Here is a 22,166-nt window from a genome sequence, read left to right as displayed (position 1 = left end):
TTGCAGTTCAATGGAATCACACACCGCAGCTCCGGAGGCGTTTAGAAAACATCCCAGAATCCCGGAATGGTGGGGGTTGGAATGGCCTTCTGGAGCTCAGCCAGTCCAACCCCCTTGCTAATGCAGGAAAACCTCAACCAGTTGTACACGGCCGCATCCAGGAGGGTTTGGGACCATCTGGAGAAGGAGACACCACAACCTCCCTGGGGTCCCTGTTCCAGTGTTCCACTGCTCTCGTGGTTCAGATGGAATTTCTCGTGCTCCCATCTGTGCCTGTTCCCCCTTGTCCTGTCACTGGGCACCACTGAGCAGAGTCCAGTCCCCTCCTCCTGCCCCCAACCCATCGAATATGGATCAGCAGTGATGGGATCCACTCTCTGCTTCTCTTCTCCAGGCTGAACAGACTCAGGTTCCTCAACCTTCCCTCCTAAGAGAGAAGCTCCAGGCCATTTCTCATCTCCGTGCCTTCCACTGGACTGTCTCTGGTCATTCCTTGTCTTTCTGGAGCTGTGGAGCCTAAAATTAGACACAGAACTTGGGATGAGGCCTCGCTAGGACAGACCAGAGGGGCAGAAGAACCCCCCTCACCTGTTCCTCACACCCTTCTCTAGGCATCCCAGGATCTCTTTGGCTTTCTTGGCTGTGATGACACATTCCTTGCTCATGGTCAGCTTGGTGTCCACCAAGATCCCATAACCCACTCTGTGTATCCCAGGATCTTCTTGGCCTTCTTGGCTGTGATGACACAGCTCATGGTCACATTCCTGGCTCTTGGTCAGCTTGGTGTCCACCAGGATCTCGGGTCCTTCTCTGCAGAGCTGCTCTCCAGCAGATCAGCCTGGAGGCGGTTGAGTCCCCTTCCCTGGAGATGTTTAAAAGATGAGGTGCTGAGGAACATGGTTTAGTGATTGATGGGAATGGTTGGACTCGATGATCCAGTGGGTCTTTTCCAACCTGGTGATTCTATGATTCTGATTTGCAGCTCCTCACCCACCATCGGGTTTTGAGCCCTCTCTAATTAAAATGCTTTTCTTAAATTCATTTTACCCAGCAGCTGGGGCACCTGGGATCAGGTGTGACAGGTCAGCATGGATTATCTTCCAGGTGCTGGAACACTGATGGTATAAAGGGGGTGATGGAGGGCTTGGGTTTCTTTTTACAGCTCAGGCACCAACGTTGGGTATCAAGGCTTGAGCTACAACCTGATGCTTCCTGCAGAAGCCGATGGGAAGAACATCCCACCCCAGACCACTCTGGCTTGTCCAGCTCTTTTTATTGTGTGTTAAGAGGAAATTCTCTCGAGAACAGCTTGGGGAGGGAGGAGGGTCATTTCAGCTGAAGGACTCTGCATGAGAAGGTGTGAGCTAGCCAGGAAGGTAGATGTTGGCTCTTTGGAGCAGATTTCCATGTCTTGAGGATGGGAAGCACTGGGTGCTCCCTGCCTGCCCTGTGTCTCGATTGCTGGCGGGGTGGGTGATGGCTTTGCCCCTCAATGTTAGGGCATTTTTGTTTCTTTCATTCTTTGAAAGCCCCTTTTGTGCACATTCTCAGCTCGTCTGTTAATCCCTCATCCAGGGTCCAAGCCTGGTGGCAGAATTTAGCATTAATAATCCGTAGATAATTAAGCAGTTTTAAAGCCTACGGTAAATTCTTGGGGTTTTAATCCTTTTTTTTAAGTTTGGGGCAGAGCGTTCGCTGTCAGGGGTGGCTTTTCCCTCCTGGCCATGGGGCAAAGCACATTTACCAAGGGCTCCTGGGTGTGCCGTCATGTGTGTTGATGCAGCAGATCCCTTAATTATCCCAACAGGTTTTCTTTCCCTTGGTTTTGATGTGATTGAGCGTTTAGCAAAGTTGCTTTAATTCCTGTGAAATCCCTGGTGGATTTGGCAGGGTGTGGCCTTGACAGGGTTTTGGGTTGGTGTTTTTTATCTCTTGAGCTTTCCAGGTTGGTGTGTAGAGGCAGAGGGCTGCTCTGCAGATGCTGAGCTGCTCAGGCTGGGGGGATGTTGGATGGTTGCTCTGTGCGAGCATCAAATCTGGAATGTGGGTCTTCTGAGTGCTCCTCCTCCCAGTGAATCCGTGAGATTGGGGAAAAAAGACCATCCAGAGAAAATTACCTTCTTTATTAGGACTCTGGCACTTTGAAGAGCTTTCATCTCTTGAACCCCTCCAGGGATGGGGCATCCACCACTGCTCTGGGCAACCTGGACCAGAGCCTCATCACCCTCCCAGCAAAACATTTCTCCCTAAGATCTCATCTCAGTCTCCCCTCTTTCAGTTCAAAACCCTTCCCCCTTGTCCTATCCCTGCCCTCCCTGATGAAGAGATGAGACTCAGGTCAGACCTTGCAGCCCATGTGCTCTCCCAGCTTGTTTTCCTGGCTGTAGAAAGATGTGATGGATTCTCAGAATGCCATGAAAACCTGGTGGTGCCGGATTTGTTTTGAGGCTGGGCAGGGAGAGAAGACCAAGACACCCTCTGGGAGCTCAGGGGCTGGGAATGGGCCTTCTAGACACCAGGAAAAAATTTTTCATGGAAAGGGTCACTGGGCACTGGCAGAGGCTGCCCAGGGAGGGGGTTGAGTCCCCTTCCCTGGAGGGGTTTAAGGGACGGGTGGACGAGGCGCTGAGGGACATGGGTTAGTGATTGATGGGAATGGTTGGACTTGATGATCCGGTGGGTCTCTTCCAACCTGGTGATTCTGTGTTTCTATGAATGATTTGGTTTCTCTTTCCTGCTGGCTTTTATTTAGAGGGAGGCTGTTGTGGTAGGCAATGTCATCTCCTTTTCTTCACTGAGGGTTTTTCTTCTTCCAGATCCGGTATTTTAGCTCTTTGAATCATCTCCAACCTAGGATGGAGCCTGTGGCCTTCTGAATTATCTCACCGAGGAATCTGGCTTCGCCAGGTGAGTCCTTCTGTTAAGAGCAATGGGAATCATAGAATCACCAGGTTGGATGAGACCCACCGGATCATTGAGTCCAACCATCCTTTCTCACCACAATGCCCTGCATCACCTAGAGCTCCTGTTCCCAAGCCCTTGACCCCTCTGAGCTGATCCATATTGGAAGGGGATCAACAAGCCAATCACGGTTTCCTCGTGCTGGGCTCGGAGCAGTGAGAACCCCACCTGCTGGGTTGTGTTTCTTTCCCTCACTTGGGACCTGCCCAGTTTTCTGCCTCTGCTCAACCTCGAGGAGAACGAAAGCCCTTGAGGAGCTTGTGGTTAACAGACACTTAATTGATTCTGAATAATCCTGACAAGTTTTTGCAGTCCTTGTGGTAATCGCCTCTCTTTCCAATTGAATAGCTGGGCTAGGTCTGGATGGATGCCAGCCTTACGTGGCCTGGCTGCATTCTTGCACTTCCAGCTCATGCTTTCCTTTTAACTCTTCTCTCGCCTGCTTCCTTGCAGAACAAGCCTTAGGAGGGGTGGCTGAGGGTCCTGGGATTGTCTGTCCAGGAGAAAGCTGAGGGGAGACCTCATCACTCTCTGCAGCTCTTGGAAAAGAGGTTGTGGTGAGGTGGGTGCTGGGCTCTTCTCCCAAGGAACAAGTGATGGGGTGAGAGGAAATGGTCTTAAGTTGTGCCAGGGGATGTTTAGGTTGGATATTGGGAAAAATTTCTTTACTGACAGAGCGATGAAGCCATGTCAGAGGTTGCCCTGGGCTTTAGTGGAGTCTCCATCCCTGGAGAAGTCCAAAAACCATGTGGATGTGGCACTTCAGGACATGGTTTAGTTGGCACGATGGGGTTGGGCTGATGGTTGGACTGGATGAGCTTAGAGGATTCCATGATTCTAATGGGGATGGGTTTTTCAACCTCCTTTCCTCACAGACAGCCTGGTTTCCACCTTCTCTAGGACCACATTTAGGGGCCTAATATGCAGCAGGGACTTGTTTTCATGGCAGCGTAAACAGATAATCTAATTTTTTTTTGTATCTATGTTGTAGACTTGGCAAACCAATTGAGGCATGAGGTGGCAAGACAAGCAATAAATGATTTAAAAGGACTGAGGAAGGACTGGAAGGGAGGATATGGAGAACCTGGATGCGAGGGCAGAGCTCCAAGCCTTCATGTAGTCCCAGCAATGCCCAAAATTGTGCTTCCAGTTTGTGGGAACACAGGGCAAGACACCTCTCACTCCTCACGAGCCCATCTCTCTGTTTAGGCAGAGGGTGTGCTCTGTTTGTGCTGGCTCTTCCTCTCCCCTCAACAAATGTTCTGTCCAGGTGAAGCACTTCACTACGTTAAAAGGTGAGGTGCTGAGGGACATGGGGTAGTGATTGATGGGAATGGTTGGAGTCGATGATTCAATGGGTCTTTACCAACCTAGTGATTCTATGATTTTATGAAAATGTGTGTGTCCCTGCCACCTGGGGCTGGGTGGTAAGAGATCTCTTCATCTCCCTTTGCCCTCCAGACTATAATTCCACCCCAGACCCTGCTATAGGGGGACAAACCATGTTTTCCTTTATACCCCTTCCCTTTGAGATGCTCCAGGCTGGGAGCTGGGCTCCTTCTTCAGCCCCTCCATCATGGGCTTGAATTAATAATCCTGCTTTGGTGCTGGGGGGGCTGCGTGGTGCTCGTGGGCTGTTGTCCTCCTGGGGACCCTCCTGTGACCCCCAGATTGGCCAATACATGTGGGGCAAACGAGCCTCGTTGTCTCCATCCTCTCTCCATGCAAAGCCTGGGAAGGGTTGGGAAGCGAGACAGGGTGTTGGGATTCCTCCTTCCTGCTCTCCCTTAGCCTGGATACACTCAGGCCTTTCCCTCTGCCCCAGGGGAGCCTCCAACCATGGAAAAGGACCCCTGGAAGCTGCTGCTCCTGCCCTGTTGTGGGCTCTGATGTGCAGCAGCAGAGATGCTGCAGCAACGCCAGCATCCCTTGTGCCTCCTTTGCAACCCCAGCCCCTCTCGGCTGGCTGCATCCCCCGCTGTGGTGTGGGACCCCTTCTGCCTCCCCCTTGCTGTGTCCCTGCCTCCATCCCATGGCTCCTGGGGGCTGCTCGCTTCCATTTGAGCCGTTTCTTTCCCAGCTTCCCCCTGTGCTGCAGGCTGGGAATGGTACGGTCCTCCCCGCAGCGCCTGCTCCCTGGATGTTCTAGAAGGTGAAGGCATCAGTGGAGGCTGCAGCGGTTGCAACCAGCCCTGAAACACCCTGGGACAGGGGCCAGGAGGGATCCGGACGAGCTCGGCTACGGCCTCGCCCTCCTGCTGCTGCTCCCAGGTTCTTGCAGCATCCTTAGCGAGGAGCCATGACCCAAGGGAAGGTAGGTGGGAGCCAGCGCTGGGATGCTGCGTCGCCTCGCTTGCATAATTGTTGCGTGTTTAGGGGGCGAAGGAAGGGGGAATTGGGGAATAAAAGAATTGCTGTGGAGAGGGGGAGCTGGGTACCCATGCACAGCCTCGAGCGTTGGCCTCTTCGATAGGGTGGATTTTTGGGTTAGAAGGGGGATGGAGAGTTGTGTCTTTCTGGGGTTGGGGGCTGGATGTGCCGCTCAGCCCTGCAGCTGGACCTGTGGGCGTTTCTTCTACCCAACCTGGATGTCAAGAAGCTCAGCGTGGTGCTTGTGCTGCCCCATCCATCACCCCAGCACTCAGCCCCAAGTTCCTCCTTGCCGGGCCAGCGAGCTCTGGATTTTGGGGGTTCTCCAGTGCTCTGAGACTGGGAGGGGGGTGGTTTATGCATCCTCTGCCAGCACAGAGCACGGTTGCCACGACAACAGTGCTGGAGGCTGCCTGGATGCAGGCAGCGCTGTTTCTCTTGGATTTCCTTGGGTATCTCGGGGGTTAGTGCACAAAATTGGCCACCCTGTCCCCAAGAGCTCGGTCAGGAGGGACAGTCCTGTAGCCGGCAGAGGAGGTGGCACCGTTATCCCAATGCACATCCCAGCCTGGTACCCTGGCTTTAGTTTCGAGGGCTCGTTACACCTTTAATTTCAGCCCTTCTCCCAGGGGCTGTGCTCTCTGCGTCAATGCTGGTTAGTCCATCTGCTTTGGTTTGGACTTTTGGGGGTTCCAGCCCTGCATCCCTGTGACCCCTGGGGATGCTTTTCCTGATACTGAGCTGGGACCCACTTTGGTGGGTCGTGATTTATCCCGGTGCAACGGAGATTTGAAGGTTAGGTGGATAACATTCCCCAGCACAAGCAAGTTCTCAGGTGGCCTGAGGCTGGTTCCTTGCTGGCAGCTCATAATTTATCCCAGGGTGACAACGGCAACGGACCCATCCCTGCAGCCCCAGGAAGGAGCATCCTTTGCTGTGATTGAGGGGTGAGATGGGAAAACACCCGACACGTTCAAGAGGGTGAAAAATTACAGGCAACCAGGTCTTGTAATTTGGCAGCTCATAATTTATCCCAGGATGACAAAGATCTTGAAGGTTAAAGAGATAACGTTCCCAAGGAGAAGCAAGTTCTCGGGTGGCCTGAGGCTGGCTCCTTGCTGGGATTCCACCTCTGAAGACGTGGGATCCTGAGCCCCTCGGCTGCCTCTTCAAATGATGGGAAGCAGCAAGGCAAGATGGGCAGAGAAAGAACGAGGGGGAAGACAATGTTGGAGCCAAACCAGAGCACGTCCTGAGGGCCAGGAGAAACTCCCCTAAATGGGGGTGTAAGTGGAAATGAAGGAGCTGAGGATTTTCTGTCCAGGAACTGGTCAGCTCTTTGTAAGGGGAAATTTAGAAAGAAGTAGGCTGAAAAGCGGAGATTTTGGATGCTTTCCATGGTTATGTAGGAGCCTGAGGCACCATGGAGGACCCTGGGCATGGCTGTCTCTCCTCCCAGGCCTGATTCCTTGTAATTTTTCATCCTCTTTAACATTTTGGGTGTGTTCCCACTTCTTCTCTCAGTCACAGCAGAGGATGCTTCTCCCTGGGTTTGCAGGGATGGGTCCGTTGCCAGCGCACAGGAGTTTCTGGGTGTCCTTCCAGCTCCAGATCCCTCCATCCAAGGGAGGGACCCCAAACCTCTGTCCGTGTCCATCGGTTTCTCATTGCAGGGCAATTTCTGTGCTGGTTTTACGGTCTAATCCCTTTCTCGCTCCCCTCCCCTCCTTCTGTGCAGCTCTCCGTGAACAACAAACCCCCCAATGCCGAGGGGCAAGGGGAGAAGAAGGACAATGCCACAGCTCCACCAGCTCCTCCGACCTATGAGGAGGCGACAGCAGGAGAAGGGATGAAGGCTGGTGCTTACCCTCCTCCTCCATCGGTCCCACTCCACCCCAGCTGGGCTTACGTCGACCCCAGTAAGTTCTCCTGCAGCTGTAGGCAGGGGGAGCCCCTTGCAGAATCATAGAATCACTAGGTTGGAAAGGACCCACTGGATCATCGAGTCCAACCATTCCCATCAGAAGTGGGAGACGGATGTGGAGATTCCCTCTAGGTGGACCTGGGAAGAGGCAGGAGGCCAGGGATGAGGTGACCAGTTTGGCTCGTTTTAGAGCTCACCCTAGTTCTAAGCCCTAGAAATCTTTATCTACACGTCAAAGCCATTTCACCCAACCACTAGACCACGCTGCCTTCCAGATGCAGGACTAAATTTCAGTGCTCGTGGTCCTTTCTAATACTGAGATGGGTTTAAAAACCCCTCTCCAGCTTGCTGCAGTGGGCAATGCCACCTCGCAGGGTTGGGGAGGGCCCTGGGTGATGCTTCCAGCTCTGCAGGCACAAGTCCCCTTGCAGCTCCCGCTGACCTCCCGCTTTCAAAGAAGCTGCTGAACTGGCACAATCCGTGTCACGGCATCCCTGCTGTCTGGCTGCTACGAGCCAGCGGAGGTTTAAACGCTGCTGGGCTTGAAGGCTGAATTGTTCCAGTATCGGTCTATGTGGCCAACTGCTCATCAAACAAACAGCTTTTCTCTGCGAGCTGCAAGCAGTTCCACTTGGTGGGAGCAAGCGGACAAAGGCTCGAGTGAGCCTGGTGGAGGGGAGTGACTGTGTAACATTGAGCTGTGATGGATGTGGGATGCGGTGGCCGGCAAGTGAGTCCACCAGGATGGCCAGCTGGTCATTCAGCACAGCTTGAGCTGGAGAGAGTGCTGGGAGGAGCGGATTTAATGACTCCTGAGTCTTTTCTCTCTCTCTTCTCAGCCCTCTTCATCTGCCTGTTGCGTCCCGCAGGGATTGGATCAGCTGCAGGGAATGGAGAGGGTTAGGGAAGAGGAAAGAGCAAGCCAAACCCCTCTGAGATGTGTGTGCCTGCACACGCCGATGGTTTCACAGGCTTCTCCCATCCTTGTTTGCCTTCAGGGATCAGAAACAGAAGGATAAACAACCTCCCAGCTTGCTATAGCAACCACCTGGGTCTTTCCTCTGTCATCAAGAATTACGATGGGTAAAGCCCAAATGGGTTGGGATGCTGGTATTTTGGGTATTAGGAGAACTTGTCTAGGTGATGTGTCATCTCTTGTCCCCTCCCTGACAAGCCTGGCAGGATTTCCTCTCCCAGCTGTCCTGTGCCCTGATCCTTGCTGGTGTTTCTGATTTCATGTCCTTCTCTCCTTTCCCTGCCCTCAGTGTCTCCTGCACCAGGGTCCAGGGGGACACGTGCCTAGGGGTCGTGTCCAACAGCTTCTGTGAACCTGGAAGAACTTGGTTTTGAGTTGTTTTCTCTAATGATGCGACGTGCTGACTTGGCAACTCAGCTGTGACCCTGGGTGGGAGGTGCTGGGGACACTAACCGAGGAGGAGGAAACCCTCTCCATTCCTCTGAGGCATTTTTAGGTGCCTAATTTGGTGTTTAGATGCCTTGATTGCTTTGACGCAGGAGGCACTGAAGCTCCTGGGGTTACAGACTTCAGGTGCTCTCAGCCGCGTGGGTGATGACAGATCTTGTAGAGAGGACGCTCATCTCCACTGGGGCGTAGAAGAAGACACTAGAGATTTATTAGGCACAAGAAGAGCATGAGGGATTTATTTCCTGCTGGGACATCTTTGGATGAGGCTTCCAAAGCAAGAAACCTTTGGCCAATAAACCAAGAAATCCAGCCTTGAGTTTGACTTTGCTGGTGTCTGCATCACATCCTGTGGGTTTGAGAGGGTCTTTGCTCCACTTGCCCGAAGGATCTGAGTATCAGCAAGATAAAAAGCTTTGAGAAGGAGGGGAGGCATCTGTCAAACAGGCAGGGACTTGAATGTACAGCTGGTGTAATCGCATAAGCCTTCGTTCTATAGGAAACCCAGGTGGGGAGGCTGAGAAGCAGAGAAGGGAAAACACGGGAGGGGATCTGGGTGAGAGAAGCAAACAGCACAGGACAATAATGGGCTAAGACCGCTGAGGTTATAGTAGTAGGAAGAAATTTTTCACTCTCAGGGCGGTGATGCCCAGAGCAGGGGTGGCTGCTCCATCCCTGGAGGTGTTGAAGGTCAGGTTGGAAGGAGCTTTGGAGCCCCTGATGCAGTGGGAGGTGTCCCTGCCCATGGCAGAGGGTGGGACTGGATGGGTTTTGAGGTTCTTTCCAACCCAACTCATTCCATGTTTTCTCTCGAGCATGAGGTTTGAGAGATGGAGGAGGCTGATTTTTCTACTGAATTTGTGCAGCTGATCTGGAGCAGGGAGAAGCTGCTGCTTTGGGTTCCTCCTGGGCCCCCCAGCCCCTTGATATGCTCACTGCTGCCTTCATCCCTGGCTGCTGGCACAGTCACCTCCCTGGCAGGCAGAGGTTTTCTGCTGTTCCCTTCAGAACAAAGTAATGCTCTACGGTCCAGCCTTCCTCCTTGCCCATCTGCAAGGAAACTCCAGCAAGGAGAGCTTGTGTTCCAGAGCCCTCGGCCAAGTGGTGGGATGATTTTGAGGAAAGATGCTCTCACCAGCAGCATTGGAGTCGTTTCCCTCACTGTGAAACCATCCTCTGACTCCCTGCATTTAAATCGGCTTCAGGGATGGTAAAACTGGCTGTAAGGAGGTTCTCTCTGAGGAGAGAGGGAACGTGTTTGACCCAAGATGTGATGCGGACGCAGCTTGAAGCCCTGGCGATTCCAAAGCAACGAGGGAATCCTCCTGCGCCAGAGCTGCTGATGGGAACGACTGAGGTGCTGAGTCACTGGTCCTCTGGGGGATGCTTTAATATTCAGTGTAAAGTGATCAAGGATATAAGAGCCCTCTAATTGCCTTTAAAGATTGGTGTTAACCATAGAGAGGTTGTGCTGGGTTTTGTCGAAATGCCTTTTCTGCTCTTTTCTCAGAGTTGGTCCTGGTAAGATGCAGGAGTGGGAAGGGAGCGGAGTGCTCTCTTTTGCAGGGCATCAAGAAAACCTTGATATTTAGGCCTTCTGAGCTGCAGTCAGTCACTGGGGTCAGATTATTGCCCCCAGGGAAGGGTTTGTTAATGGGAGTTGATGTTTCTGGCTTCTGTTTCAGGCACCAGCCCGAGCTATGGCAGCAGTGGATACCCAGGGGACACCGAGATGCTCACGACCTTCAGCTGGGACGACAGGAACGTGCGCAGAGTGTTCATCAGGAAGGTGAGGGACAAGTCTCTGAAGGCAGGAGACCAGCTCTGAGCCCTTGGAGGGACTTGCAGCGGCTTTGCTGCCTTTCCCAGGCTGGGTGGGAAGGAGGAAGGCTGCAGGTCGCCTCTCGTTGCAGGTTTATGCCATCCTGATGGTCCAGCTCTTGGTCACTGTTGTTATCGTGGCTTTCTTCACCTTCTGGTAGGTCTCTCACGTAGCAGAAGTGCCTGCTTTGTCCTGTGTATGACCCGTTTGTGAACTCCCTCTTACTTTGGGGCGGTTATGCAGATACCTGAGTCCTTTCCCATGGGCTCCAACCCCAACCCCAAAACTGTGGGATCCCCGCAGTATTTCTGCTGCCCTTCCCGCGTGTCCCCTGGTTGTGCATTGTCCGTTCGAGGTGCTATCCCCAGCCAAGAGCTCTGGGCTGCTTGCCCTGGGGTATGAACTGCTCTATTTTTCCTTTGGGAGTTATCAAGACCATCAGATCCCATCCGACCTCCGCTTGAGGGACTGGGTTACGTCCCTGCGAAGGAGCAGATACCCCAAGCTCCAGCACCCGCTGGCTCGGATGACCGAGCGTTTCGGGCATGCGTGGCTCACGTTGCCTCCAGAATAAATAATGAATCACTGTCAGCTGGAGGATTTCACTCCTTAATCACTTCCCAGCGCAGGCAGTGGCCGTTCCCCGAGCGAGCCCAGCTGTGTAATTGATAAGAGCGAGGCTGCCTTTCCAACTTGACAGGTTGAATTTCTTTCCAGTTGATCAGTCTGCCGGGTAGATTCAACCGTGGGTTTTTTCACATACCCTGTGCCGCATCACCTTGTGCACGTTCCCAGGTTTAATCAAGCAGCAACCTGTGAAATTATTGACTTTTTTTATGCCTTCTGCTCAGCGTCTATTTTCTGTTTTGCAGCGAGCCGGTCAAGGGGTACATTCAGACCCACTCTGCCTGGTACTGGGCTTCCTAGTGAGTATCCTTGTCTTCTCCTAAGGCCGCGTAGGCTCCAAACAGCTCTGGATGAGGTTGTGGTGATGTGGAGACACCTCCCAAACATTTACACATAAATAAATATGTGGCGAGCTGGTGAGATTTATGGATAACTCTGAGGTGTGGAGATGGAAAATCTCACCTAAATGAGTCTGGGGCATAAGATGTGCCAGATATCTACAAATGCTTTCGAAAGGAGGGTTCGTCTGCTCTTCAAACCGAGGTGAAAGTAAATAGATGAGCATTGCTTGCAGAGCAGACCAGGTAAAACTGGGAAGCTTCCAGGAAAACAGTGTGGAAACCCAGGTGTGAGGGCGCCCAGGCTACCTTAGAGGCTTAATTTTGGGGTTGTCCCATAGAATGCAAGGAGATCGCCTGGTTTACATCACATGCCTTGATGTACAACAGATGGAGAAGGGTGCGGGCATTCAGAAAGGGGTGTGTGTGCGTGTTTGGAGGGGTTAGGATGTTTGTGGGGTTGTCATGACGGCGTCTTCGTCGCAGCTGCTCTCAGTGCCCACAACCTGGGATGCCGTTCGTTAGTCAAGCCTGGTCTGAGAGGTCAGCTTGGAGGCAACGTAGACTGCGCTTCCCTGCGCTCGTACGTTCACTGCTGTGCTGGTTTCCGGGATGCCGCTCGTGTTAGTGCTGCTAATTAAGCAGCCCGAGTGTGCGGTGCGATTGTCTGTGAATTTGGCTTTAATTAGTTCACACCCAAACCATGAAATGTGTCCAGGCCAGGAGATGAGACAACAGTTTATATAACTTAGGGGGGGGAAAAAGGTCCAAACCAGCAGTAATGGAAGGAATTGGCAGCACGTGCTCCTCCTGGGTCACTTGGTAGATTGGAGAAGCAGCGTTGGCTTGTAGGGAGAGAAGATAGAGGAAGGACATGGAGCTGGTGGAGCGAGTCCAGAGAAGACCACAGAGATGATTCTAGAGCTGGAGAACCTCCTGTGCGAGGACAGGCTGGGAGACTTGGGGTTGTTCAATCTGGAGAAGAGGAGGCTGCAGGGAGACCTCAGAGCAGCTTCCAGTATAGAAAGGGGCTCCAGGAAAGCTGGGGAGGAGCTCTTGATGAGGGAGGGCAGGAAGAGGATGAAGGGGAACCATTTTCAGATGGAAGAGGGGACACAGATGAGATCTTGGGAAGAAATTCTTCCTGATGATGGTGGGGAGGCCCTGGCCCAGGTTGCCCAGGGAAGCTGTGGGTGCCCCATCCCTGGAGGTGTCCAAGGCCAGGTTGAATGGGGCTTGGAGCCCCTGATCCAGTGGGAGGTGTCCCTGCCCATGGCAGGAGTTGGAACTCGATGGGCTTTGAGGTCCCTTCCAACCCAAACCATTCTAAGATCAAGCTTTGCTGAGGTTTGTGCTTTGACCTTTGGGTTCATCTCCTGCAGCTTACTGGCCAGTTAGCATTTATTTCTTCCTTCCAGCAGCAACAAGCACATCTTGGGCCAGCTGGGAGTAGGCTCTGTGCTTGAGGGGCTTTAAATTTTGGACGCCCCTTCACCTTCCAGCGAGCCAATCCTCCCCTGCACTCCAGTTTCTCCAGTTGCTTGTCCTGATCTGGATCTGGGTCTGCTCTGTACGCAGAGACCTTGACTCCGTATCGAAAAGCGGGTGCTCTGGGGTGTTTTCCTGCTGCTGGGGGTGATGGTTCTGAGGGAATAAAGCAAAAGCCGATGTGCAACAAGGCAATGGTGCTCTTTGCGCCCGCCGTGCTTTCTTTCCATCTATTCAGCGGCATCCGCTCCATCTTTCCTGGTTTCCCTGTGGGAGAGCAAAGCTCAAGTTTATCTCTGGTGCATTTATCGTGGCCCGTGGGTTTTGCCGTCATGTTGGTTTATTAGACCTAAGGGGCCTGGCTATCGTCCATCGGCATGCTTGGAAGCTGCTTTCCCCCCAGGCACTGGGTGAAAGCAGGAAAGCAGGTTCCCGCTGTGCCAGACCCCATCGCGCTGTGGAAAAACACCCGGGCTCTGCGATGTGCGGGGCAGAGGGAGAGACCATCCCTCGGCTCTTGGATTTTTTTTTGCTTTGCTGAAGGGTCATGTGAGATAAATAACTCGGCTGCGACCAGGGTTGGCTTGTGCAACAGCAGATCGGGTTTGAGGCCACGAGCTTCCCTGGGCTTAGAGGATCCTTTGGCTGAACTCTTCCCTGAGAGCTGGGGCAGTAAGAGGGGAGCAGCTCCCTTCTCTAATACAGACCTTCCCTGTAGCCTTAGGCAAGTAATTTCTACCTGCCCTAGGAGAATGGTGCTTGAAATCCCAGCAGGATGCCTTGATCCCACCAGGTGCTCTGGAAATGAGGAGAAACCTGGTCACCTCCTGTCTGAGCAGTTTGTGCCCTGCCAAGGCATCGGTGGCTCGCTTGGTAGATTGGAGAAGCAGCGTTGGCTTGTAGGGAGAGAAGATAGAGGAAGGACATGGAGCTGGTGGAGTGAGTCTAGAGAAGATCACGGAGATGATTCTAGAGCTGGAGAACCTCCTGTGCGAATCCTCGCTGGGAGAGTTGGGGTTGTTCAGCCCCGAGAAGAGAAGGCTTTGGGGAGACCTTAGAGCAGGTTCCAGTATGGAAAGGGGCTCCAGGAAAGCTGGGGAGAGGCTCTGGATCAGGGAGGGCAGGGAGAGGATGAGCGGGAATCATTTTCAGATGAGAGAGGGGAGATTGAGATGAGATCTTAGGAAGAAATTCTTCCTGATGAAGGTGGGGAGGCCCTGGCCCAGGTTGCCCAGAGCAGTGGTGGCTGTCCCATCCCTGGAGGGGTTCAAGGCCAGGTTGGATGGGGCTTGGAGCCCCTGATCCCGTGGGAGGTGTCCCTGCCCATGGCAGGGGTGGGACTGGATGGGCTTTGAAGTATCCTCCAACTCAAACCACTCTGTGATTCAGGTTTTGGGAAGGGTTGTGCCATCCTACCTTGGAATGGCAGAGGCAGAGCGGGTAGAAAACATCTTCAGCGAGAGGTTTTTGCTGCTTTGCTCCTACCCAACCTCAACTTCTGGCATGGTGCTTGTGTTTTAAACCCTGAGGCTTGTCAGCTGGAGACTTTTCTCCTGCATCAACACACAACGCTTGGGTTTTCCTCCCTAAATCACTTTTTCTTTTCTTCACAGTGCTGTTTTCTTTGTTACCTACTTGATTCTTGCTTGCTGCTCTGGACCCAGGTAAAATGTCTTCTTTTTGGATTTGAAGTAGCTCTGTGAAGTGCAGGATGAACATTGATCTTCTTGTTCCAAGCATCCAACACACAATGTTGCTGAGGGGTTGTTTAGCCTGGAGAAGAGGAGGCTGAGGGGAGACCTCATTGCTCTCTGCAACTCCCTGAGAGGAGGTTGTGGAGAGGAGGGAGCTGGGCTCTTCTCCCAAGGGACAGGGGACAGGACGAGAGGGAATGGCCTCAAGCTCCACCAGGGGAGGGTCAGGCTGGACATCAGGAAAAAATATTTCATGGAAAGGGTCATTGGTCCCTGGCAGAGGCTGCCCAGGGAGGGGGTTGAGTTGCCTTCCCTGGAGGGGTTTAAGGGACAGGTGGATGAAGTGCTGAGGGACATGGGTTAGTGATTGATGGGGATGGTTGGACTCGATGATCCGATGGGTCTCTTCCAACCTGGTGATGCTATGATTCTATGAGGTGGGATGGGGTCGTGCTGCCACAGTGATGTAGGGGCTGAGGTGGCAGCTGTATTTTCAGGGCTGAAAGTCCAAAGCTGAAGTCCAATCGCAACTGGAAAGGAAGCTTTGTTGCAGGAAAAAAATGCAATGCAGTGTAGCTCCAAGTTCTCATTATTAAGTGTTACAGAGGATGGTCTTCACCGTGAGGGTGATGAGGCTCTGGTCCAGGTTGCCCAGAGCAGTGGTGGCTGCTCCATTCCTGGAGGGGTTCAAGGCCAGGTTGGATGGGCCTTGGAGCCCCTGATCCAGTGGGAGGTGTCCCTGGTTGGAACTGGCTGGGCTTTGAAGTCCCTTTCAACCCAAACTATCCTATGATTCTATGGTCACCTTTGCTTTCAGAGGAGCAGGGCACTGCTGGCTGCTCTGGAATAGCAAGGGGACATTTCTTGGTCTAGGAGCATCCCAAATGCGCTCTCCCTCCCCAGAGGAGGACGGTCCCCTTGCACCATCCCTGCCATTTGCTCCACAGGCCATTAATTATATGGCACGTCTTGTACAAGCTGTTGGGCTGGGCTGCTGCCTCCCTCTGCCTCGCAGGGCTGACCACCCCCCGTTTCTTCTCTTGCAGGAGGTATTTCCCATGGAATATGATCCTGCTGAGCATCTTTGTAAGTAGAGCATCTGGACAGCATCTGCCTCTGCAGCTGGAGTAGGTTTCATAAGAGCTCCGAGCAGGAGAGACGTCTGGTCTGGATTCCTGCAGAAAGCAGGAATTTCATCCTTTAATTGCCCTGCGCTTGGACTGAGGGGCTGTAATTGAACTAGAATGTGATAAGGAGGAAAGAAGGGAGTCTCTGTTGAGAAACAAAAGCCTGGGAGGCTGGTGGGTGCTGGCAAGGGAGCTGGAGCCCTGTGCAAGGGGGGTGGAAGGATGGAGAAGGTGGGTCTGCCCTCGTTTTAACCTGCCCCATGGATATTAATCACTGGTGGATTAGAAACTATGCAAAAATTGCTTCTTTTGACCATCTGTTTAAGAGGTTTCGCGGCCCTTACCACCGTAATTGAGATGTTTTATCTATCGTGTGTCTCTCCCTGGGACGTGAATGCAGAAGTAACGTGGTTCTCTTTCCCTCCCAGACCCTCTCCATGGCTTATCTCACTGGGATGCTCTCCAGGTGGGTTGAGCATGGAGTTTCTGGATGTCCTTCTGGTCCTCTGTCCTGTCTCTTCCTGCAAAGCCACCTGATCTCTCCAGAGCTGTTCTAGCAGCCACACAAAGCGCTAAATCCTGTGGGAGAGCACTAGAAAGCCAGGGATGGGCTGTGGGGCATCTGCGCTCAGCTTTTCCACGGAGCAGCCCTCTAGCAGATGGGGCTGGTGTGGGACAAGGAGGGTTTTCCAGCAGTTTCAGGGGGTTTGTGGCTTTAGCTTGCTCCCTTTTGCTCGGGTTTTCACGGTTACAGTCTGCTCAGCCCTGGTTCACGTGGAGCCCTGGTGATGAGGCAGATGAGCCTGTGGATGGCTGGGGACAAAGAAAAAAGCAGCAGCTTCAGCAGCTCGGGGAAAACACCAGTGAGATCGCTCTCAAATCAAACCGGAGGGAAGAGGAGGGACTGGATTTTCTTAGGGCTGAGCCTGGTGCTGTAACCCAAGTCAGTAGTTGGCCATACAGTCCCTCTCCCTGTCCAAACGTCTCCTCCTCTGCAGTTCTCCAACACCCAAACCCCTCTGACGAGCACCTCGCTCGCCTAGCACCGGCCGCAGCTTTCCGATGTCTCGTCGTGCTGCGATGACATCTGTCATTCCGTTTTTATTACCTCCCAGTTTCAATCCTCCCCCTTCTCCATCTGTCCGTGGACAGATAGATTTTTATAGTAAGTCCTAAGTCTTAGTGGCTGATGAGATCCCAGGAGGCAGAAGCGTGGCCCCCCTGCCTGCCTCCCTCTATTTAAAGCAGGAGGAGAACCCATCCAGTCTTTTTTAGTGTTTTCTGCCTTTTCCTTTTCACATTAAAGGGGCACATGGATAAGTTCAGTGCCCCTAGGACTCGTGCTTTCCTCGGACACCTTTGCAAAGCTTCTGCCTGTCTTAATCCCTCCTTCCCCCTCCCGTGGGAAGCGCTGAACGGTGTTTTTCTTGTTAATTTTGCAGTTACTACAACACCAAGTCGGTCCTTCTGTGCCTGGGGATCACAGCCCTGGTGTGTCTGTCTGTCACCATCTTCAGCTTCCAGAGCAAGGTGGGTTTGTGCTGATCGGTCCCTCCAGGAGAAGCGTCTCCCAGCGATAGGACACAGGGGCGGGCAGTGCTGGAGGTGGAGGAGCAGGGATTTGGGTCGAGGGGCAAACCGAGGGATGCGGGAGTGAAGGTTACAGGAAGATTTGGACCGATACAGAATCAGAACGCTTTGGGTTGGAAGGGACCTTCAGAGGACCGCCAGTCCGCCCCTCCAGTAGGAGCTGGGACATCTTCAACCAGATCAGGTTGTTCTTGAACCAGAACAGAGGTTGGGATGTGTCAGGGCTGGAATGAAATGGAATGGATGGGGCTGGAAGATGCTGATGTATGGGTCAGCTGGGGTTTTTTTGAGGATTAGGCTGTGGAGGACGTAAGAGCACAAATATAAACGATGGGCTTCTGGATTTCAGGCATGTGATGGGTGCCGAGCGCTTGCCCCTGGTAATAAAATGGGTATGGTAGGTGTTTGGCTCCATGTGGACATGCGGCGGTTGGGCTCCTCTCACTGCCTCCCGTTTCAATCCTTGTAACGCCGTGTTCTTTATCTCCGCAGTTCGACTTCACCTCCTACCAGGGCGTCCTCTTTGTGATGCTCATGGTGCTCTTCTTTGGTGGCATCATCCTGGCTGTGATACTGCCCTACCAATACGTGAGTCATGACCCGTGTCCCCCTTTCCTCGCCCAGTGCCACCAGTCCTGGTGCAAATCTAGGGACCCCAGGGAGAAGTCCCGACGACGACTGACAACCCGATTGTTCCTCTAGCTGCTGCCAGCCCCTCCTGCGTGGGTCCAACCCCTTCCTTTAGCCTCACTGATGGCTTTGCCTAGCTGAGATCTTGGAGTGGTTTGAGACTGCGCTTGGGGCACAACAACCCTGAGCAGCTCCAGCCTAGGAGAAGGCTGGCTGGAAAGTGCCTGGAGGAGAAGGACCTGGGGGTGTTGGTTGAACAGGAGCCAGCAGGGGCCCAGGGGGCCAAGAAGGCCAAGGGCATCTTGGCTTGGATCAGACCCGGCGTGGCCAGCAGGGCCAGGGAGGTTCTTCTCCCTCTGGCCTCGGCCCTGGGGAGACCGCTCCTCGAATCCTGGGGTCAGTTCTGGGCCCTCCCCACAAGAAGGATGTTGAGGCTCTGGAGCGAGTCCAGAGAAGAGCAAGGAAGCTGGGGAGGGGGCTGGAGAAGAAGAGGAGCGGCTGAGAGAGCTGGGGGGGTTTAGCCTGGAGAAGAGGAGGCTGAGGGGAGACCTCATTGCTCTCTGCAACTCCCTGAGAGGAGGTTGTGGAGTGGAGGGAGCTGGGCTCTTCTCCCAAGGGACAGGGGACAGGACGAGAGGGAATGGCCTCAAGCTCCACCAGGGGAGGGTCAGGATGGACATTAGGAAAAAATATTTCATGGAAAGGGTCACTGGGCACTGGCAGAGGCTGCCCAGGGAGGGGGTTGAGTCCCCTTCCCTGGAGGGGTTTAAGGGCTGGGTGGACGAGGTGCTGAGGGACATGGGTTAGTGATTGATGGGAATGGTTGGACTCGATGATCCAGTGGGTCCTTTCCAACCTGGTGATTCTATGAGTCTATGAAACCATAGAATCATTAAGGTTGGAAAAGACCTCCGAGATCACCGAGTTCAACCGTTTCTAAAAGCAGGAGCTTGGGTTTTGGTTGTCTTGGCTTGAGATCCACTCCTGCCCTGTGCAGACGTGAGGGTAAAGCAGCTCACGGTGCCAAGCCGCTGCCATTAAACTGTTGAGATAACTACTCTTTATCTTGTAGCCTGTCAAGGTGAGCATAGCTTGAGGCGGCCGTGTAATAAGCTTGTCTATCTGGGAAGGCAGGCTCTGATCGTGAGGTTGAATCAGCTGCCATGCGGACACCTTCTCCTGGAATATAATCAGCTTCTCCATGTGCTGCTTCTCCAGGTGCCAACTTCTCCATGTGCGGTTGAGATTGGCTCTTGATTCCAGCAAATTCCCTGCTGTGACAGCAGCAGATGAACACAATTAAGTTATGCTTGTTAATTAAAGCAGGAGCTGGCTTTTGGAAGCATTGGGTGTTTCTTCCAGTGGGATCAGCCTTGTCTGGGTAAATAAACACCTTCTAGGGCTGCTGTGTGATGTGTTCCCACCGGGATAGTGCTGAGACCTTGGTGCAGAGATAGAGTTGTGGAGCAGGCTCTTTGGAAACACAAACACCTGGTCTAAAAGCTTAGGAGCCAAGCGGACACGAAGGTCACAGCGAGAAGGGAAACTGAGGCACAGTGACTTGTTCTTTGTCATAAAAATGTGCGCAGCAGAGGCTGCGTTGGAGCTGGAAGGGGTGCAAGACCATCCTGGGTTATTAGAGGACTTTCCTTCCACGTGGGAGCTGAGCCTCTTCTGTACCGAGCCCTAATTAACCGTTTTTCTCGCAGGCACTGATTGATGGATTTGTTTCCTTTAGGTCCCTTGGCTCCACGCGATCTACGCTCTGCTCGGTGCCATTATCTTCACCATGGTAAGCGAGGGGAACGGGCTGGCAGGAGAAAGGGGCAGATGAGCCAGGAGGAGATGCCTCGAGGGGTGCGTGGGGAAAGGGAGAGGAGCGAGTCGCGGGGTTGCAGAGCGCTTGGCAGCCTCCGATGGCTCAGGAACGGCAATTACGGCCATGACCTCAGCCTCGTCCTCTGGAGGTGTCGGGGTGTGAGGGTGTTGGTGTACGTGACAGCACGGGGCGATGGGCAAAGCCGCGTGCTGCATGCGCAGTGCTACGTGTAAACAGCACAGAGCCTTGTGGGGATGGGACCGAAAGGCATCGCTGGGGTGGGAAAAGCAGATTAAGCTTTGGTGCAGAGCTGGGAGCTGGACTGCAGGGCTCAGAGGGAGCCTGGGGATGAAATGAGCTGCGGAAGCGAGCCGAGTCGGGGCCAGCTGAGTAGGAGTGAGCCCAGGGTGAGATGTGAAGGATAGGAATGGTTGGACTCGATGATCCAGTGGGTCTTTTCCAACCTGGTGATTCTATGAGCTTGGCTAACAGAGAAAAAGAGGTACAGAAAGACAGCAGTGATGGTTTAGGGTGTTGGGAAGGTTCATAGCAGGCTCTGAAGCTGGTGGCTTTTCCAAGGGATGTTGAAAAGGCTCCATTCATTCTTCGACTGCTCCCCAGCGTTCCCTCCTGCCAGGCTCTTGCCGAGCAAGCCCTGGCAGCGCCGAGCTCTCCGTGCGGGTGTGGGAGTTGTCGGGGAAGGTGCTCGGCGCTGCCTGGAGCTGGGGGTCAGGAGGAGGGCTGCCTTGGGCTTCAAGGCGGTGCCTGTTGGGGATGTTGTGAAGAGCAGATGAGCAATTTCATTTATTAGCTATAAAAGTCATTTCAAGTGAGCTCAGATAGTTCTTCCATGAGTCACGATGAAAGGCTCTTCTGTAAGATGCAGGCAGGCGGAACATCTTGTGGTTGCCCCATAAACCTCAGCTAGCAGGGTCTGTGGTGCCAGGCTTGTCAGATCTGCCTGGCAGCGTCTAGAAAGATCAGTTATTCCTCACTGGGGAGAACAGGGGTGCTGTCTGACCCTGGGTGATGGCCAGACCCCCAAAGCTCCATCCCAAGGTGTCTGTTGCAGGTTAGGCTAATAGAGGGAGAAAAGGGGAGGTGGGAGATGATATTGGGCTTGAAATCCTGCATCAAGCAGCAGGTTTTCTTGCACCAGCCTTCCTTGTAGCTTGTGTGACACTGTGTCCCTGCAGGCTGGGCAGTGGGTTTTCGCTGTGAGGGCTTAAAATGTGCCCTGCGCTCAATCATGTTTGTACCCCAGTTGTTTGACCCTTTGGATCTGGCTGCTCCTGGCAGCGCTGCAGACCCTGGTGCTGCCCAGGATCTGGGTTTTCTTTTTTTTCCATGCTGGTGCTGCTGCTGTCGTGTTGGGTTCAGGTGCCCCTGTTACCTGGGAGGCGTTTCTGAACTTGGGGGAGGCTGGGAATTAACCAGTGGTGGGGGGACAGGGAGAGCTGCTCCCAAGCTGGTCCTGGGATGCATCTAGGATGCATGAAGCATGAAGGAAGCAGGGCTGGAGCAACGCTTAGGCTCAGGATTTGAGGAATGAAGGAAGGGGAAAGTCGCAGCTTGTTCAACGCGTTGTTCTGAGCTTTTAAATTGCAGTTACAGCCCATAAAAAGTGGCTGGGTGCAGTGAAGCAACGGGTGAACGGTCATTAGAGCCCTTCTTGTGTTAAATCCCTGTGGCTGAGCTCCCTCCTCTTTCCTCACAGTTCCTGGCATTCGATACCCAGATGTTGATGGGGAATCGTCGGTACTCGCTGAGCCCCGAGGAATACATCTTTGGAGCCCTCAATATCTACCTGGACATCATCTACATCTTCTCCTTCTTCCTCCAGTTCTTTGGCTCCAGCCAGGAGTGAGTGCAGTGAGGCAATATCTTCTCTTTGCTGTCAAGATGCAAGTATTGAGAGGAAAAAAAAAAATTAAGAGAGGAAAAGAGGATTAAAAAAAACCCAAACCCACCTTTTCTGGCCCACTAGCAGGCTCCTTTCAATCAGCTGAGCAAAGCCCCTGGGTTCCTTCCGCAGCTTGTATATACGCTGTCAGGCCTCTGTGACCCAGAAAGCGAAGCAGGGCTTCAGTGTTGTCTCTTGTGCTCCCTCCGCTCCTACCGAGATCAAACCAGACCAGAGACTGGGAGGCACGATACCAAGTTCTTTTCCTCAGAGGCTGCCAGAGTTCTGCACGTCACGGGATGCTGAAGGGCTAAGAAGGGCTCTGCAAAGGGGAGACAGCATCAAGGGCAGGAGAGTAGGGGATTTTACTAGGATCCTGGCAGGAAAACCTGCTGAGCGCATGGAAAAGACTAGGGGAATCCTTGCTTCTCCCTGTTTTCTCTTGTATTG

At 53.3% G+C, this 22,166-nt stretch overlaps 1 protein-coding gene across 1 annotated transcript; it reads left to right on the top strand.

Moving 5' to 3' along the window:
• The first annotated feature begins 5,025 nt into the window (after positions 1 to 5,025).
• FAIM2 (Fas apoptotic inhibitory molecule 2) lies at positions 5,026 to 21,700 on the top strand. Its single transcript, XM_069879020.1, has 12 exons — positions 5,026 to 5,275; positions 7,070 to 7,250; positions 10,364 to 10,467; positions 10,592 to 10,656; positions 11,373 to 11,426; positions 14,567 to 14,617; positions 15,694 to 15,733; positions 16,203 to 16,240; positions 17,217 to 17,304; positions 17,857 to 17,952; positions 19,733 to 19,786; positions 21,531 to 21,700. The coding sequence occupies exons 1-12, from the start codon at positions 5,261 to 5,263 to the stop codon at positions 21,678 to 21,680; spliced, it is 936 nt and encodes a 311-aa protein (XP_069735121.1). The 5' UTR covers positions 5,026 to 5,260; the 3' UTR covers positions 21,681 to 21,700.
• Positions 21,701 to 22,166: the final 466 nt, after the last annotated feature.

Source organism: Phaenicophaeus curvirostris, chromosome 30 (genome assembly GCF_032191515.1).
Source record: "Phaenicophaeus curvirostris isolate KB17595 chromosome 30, BPBGC_Pcur_1.0, whole genome shotgun sequence".
In the NCBI taxonomy this organism is placed as follows: domain Eukaryota; kingdom Metazoa; phylum Chordata; class Aves; order Cuculiformes; family Cuculidae; genus Phaenicophaeus; species Phaenicophaeus curvirostris.
Note: the sequence above shows the minus strand (reverse complement) of the source record. Positions and strands in the feature narration are given on the sequence as shown.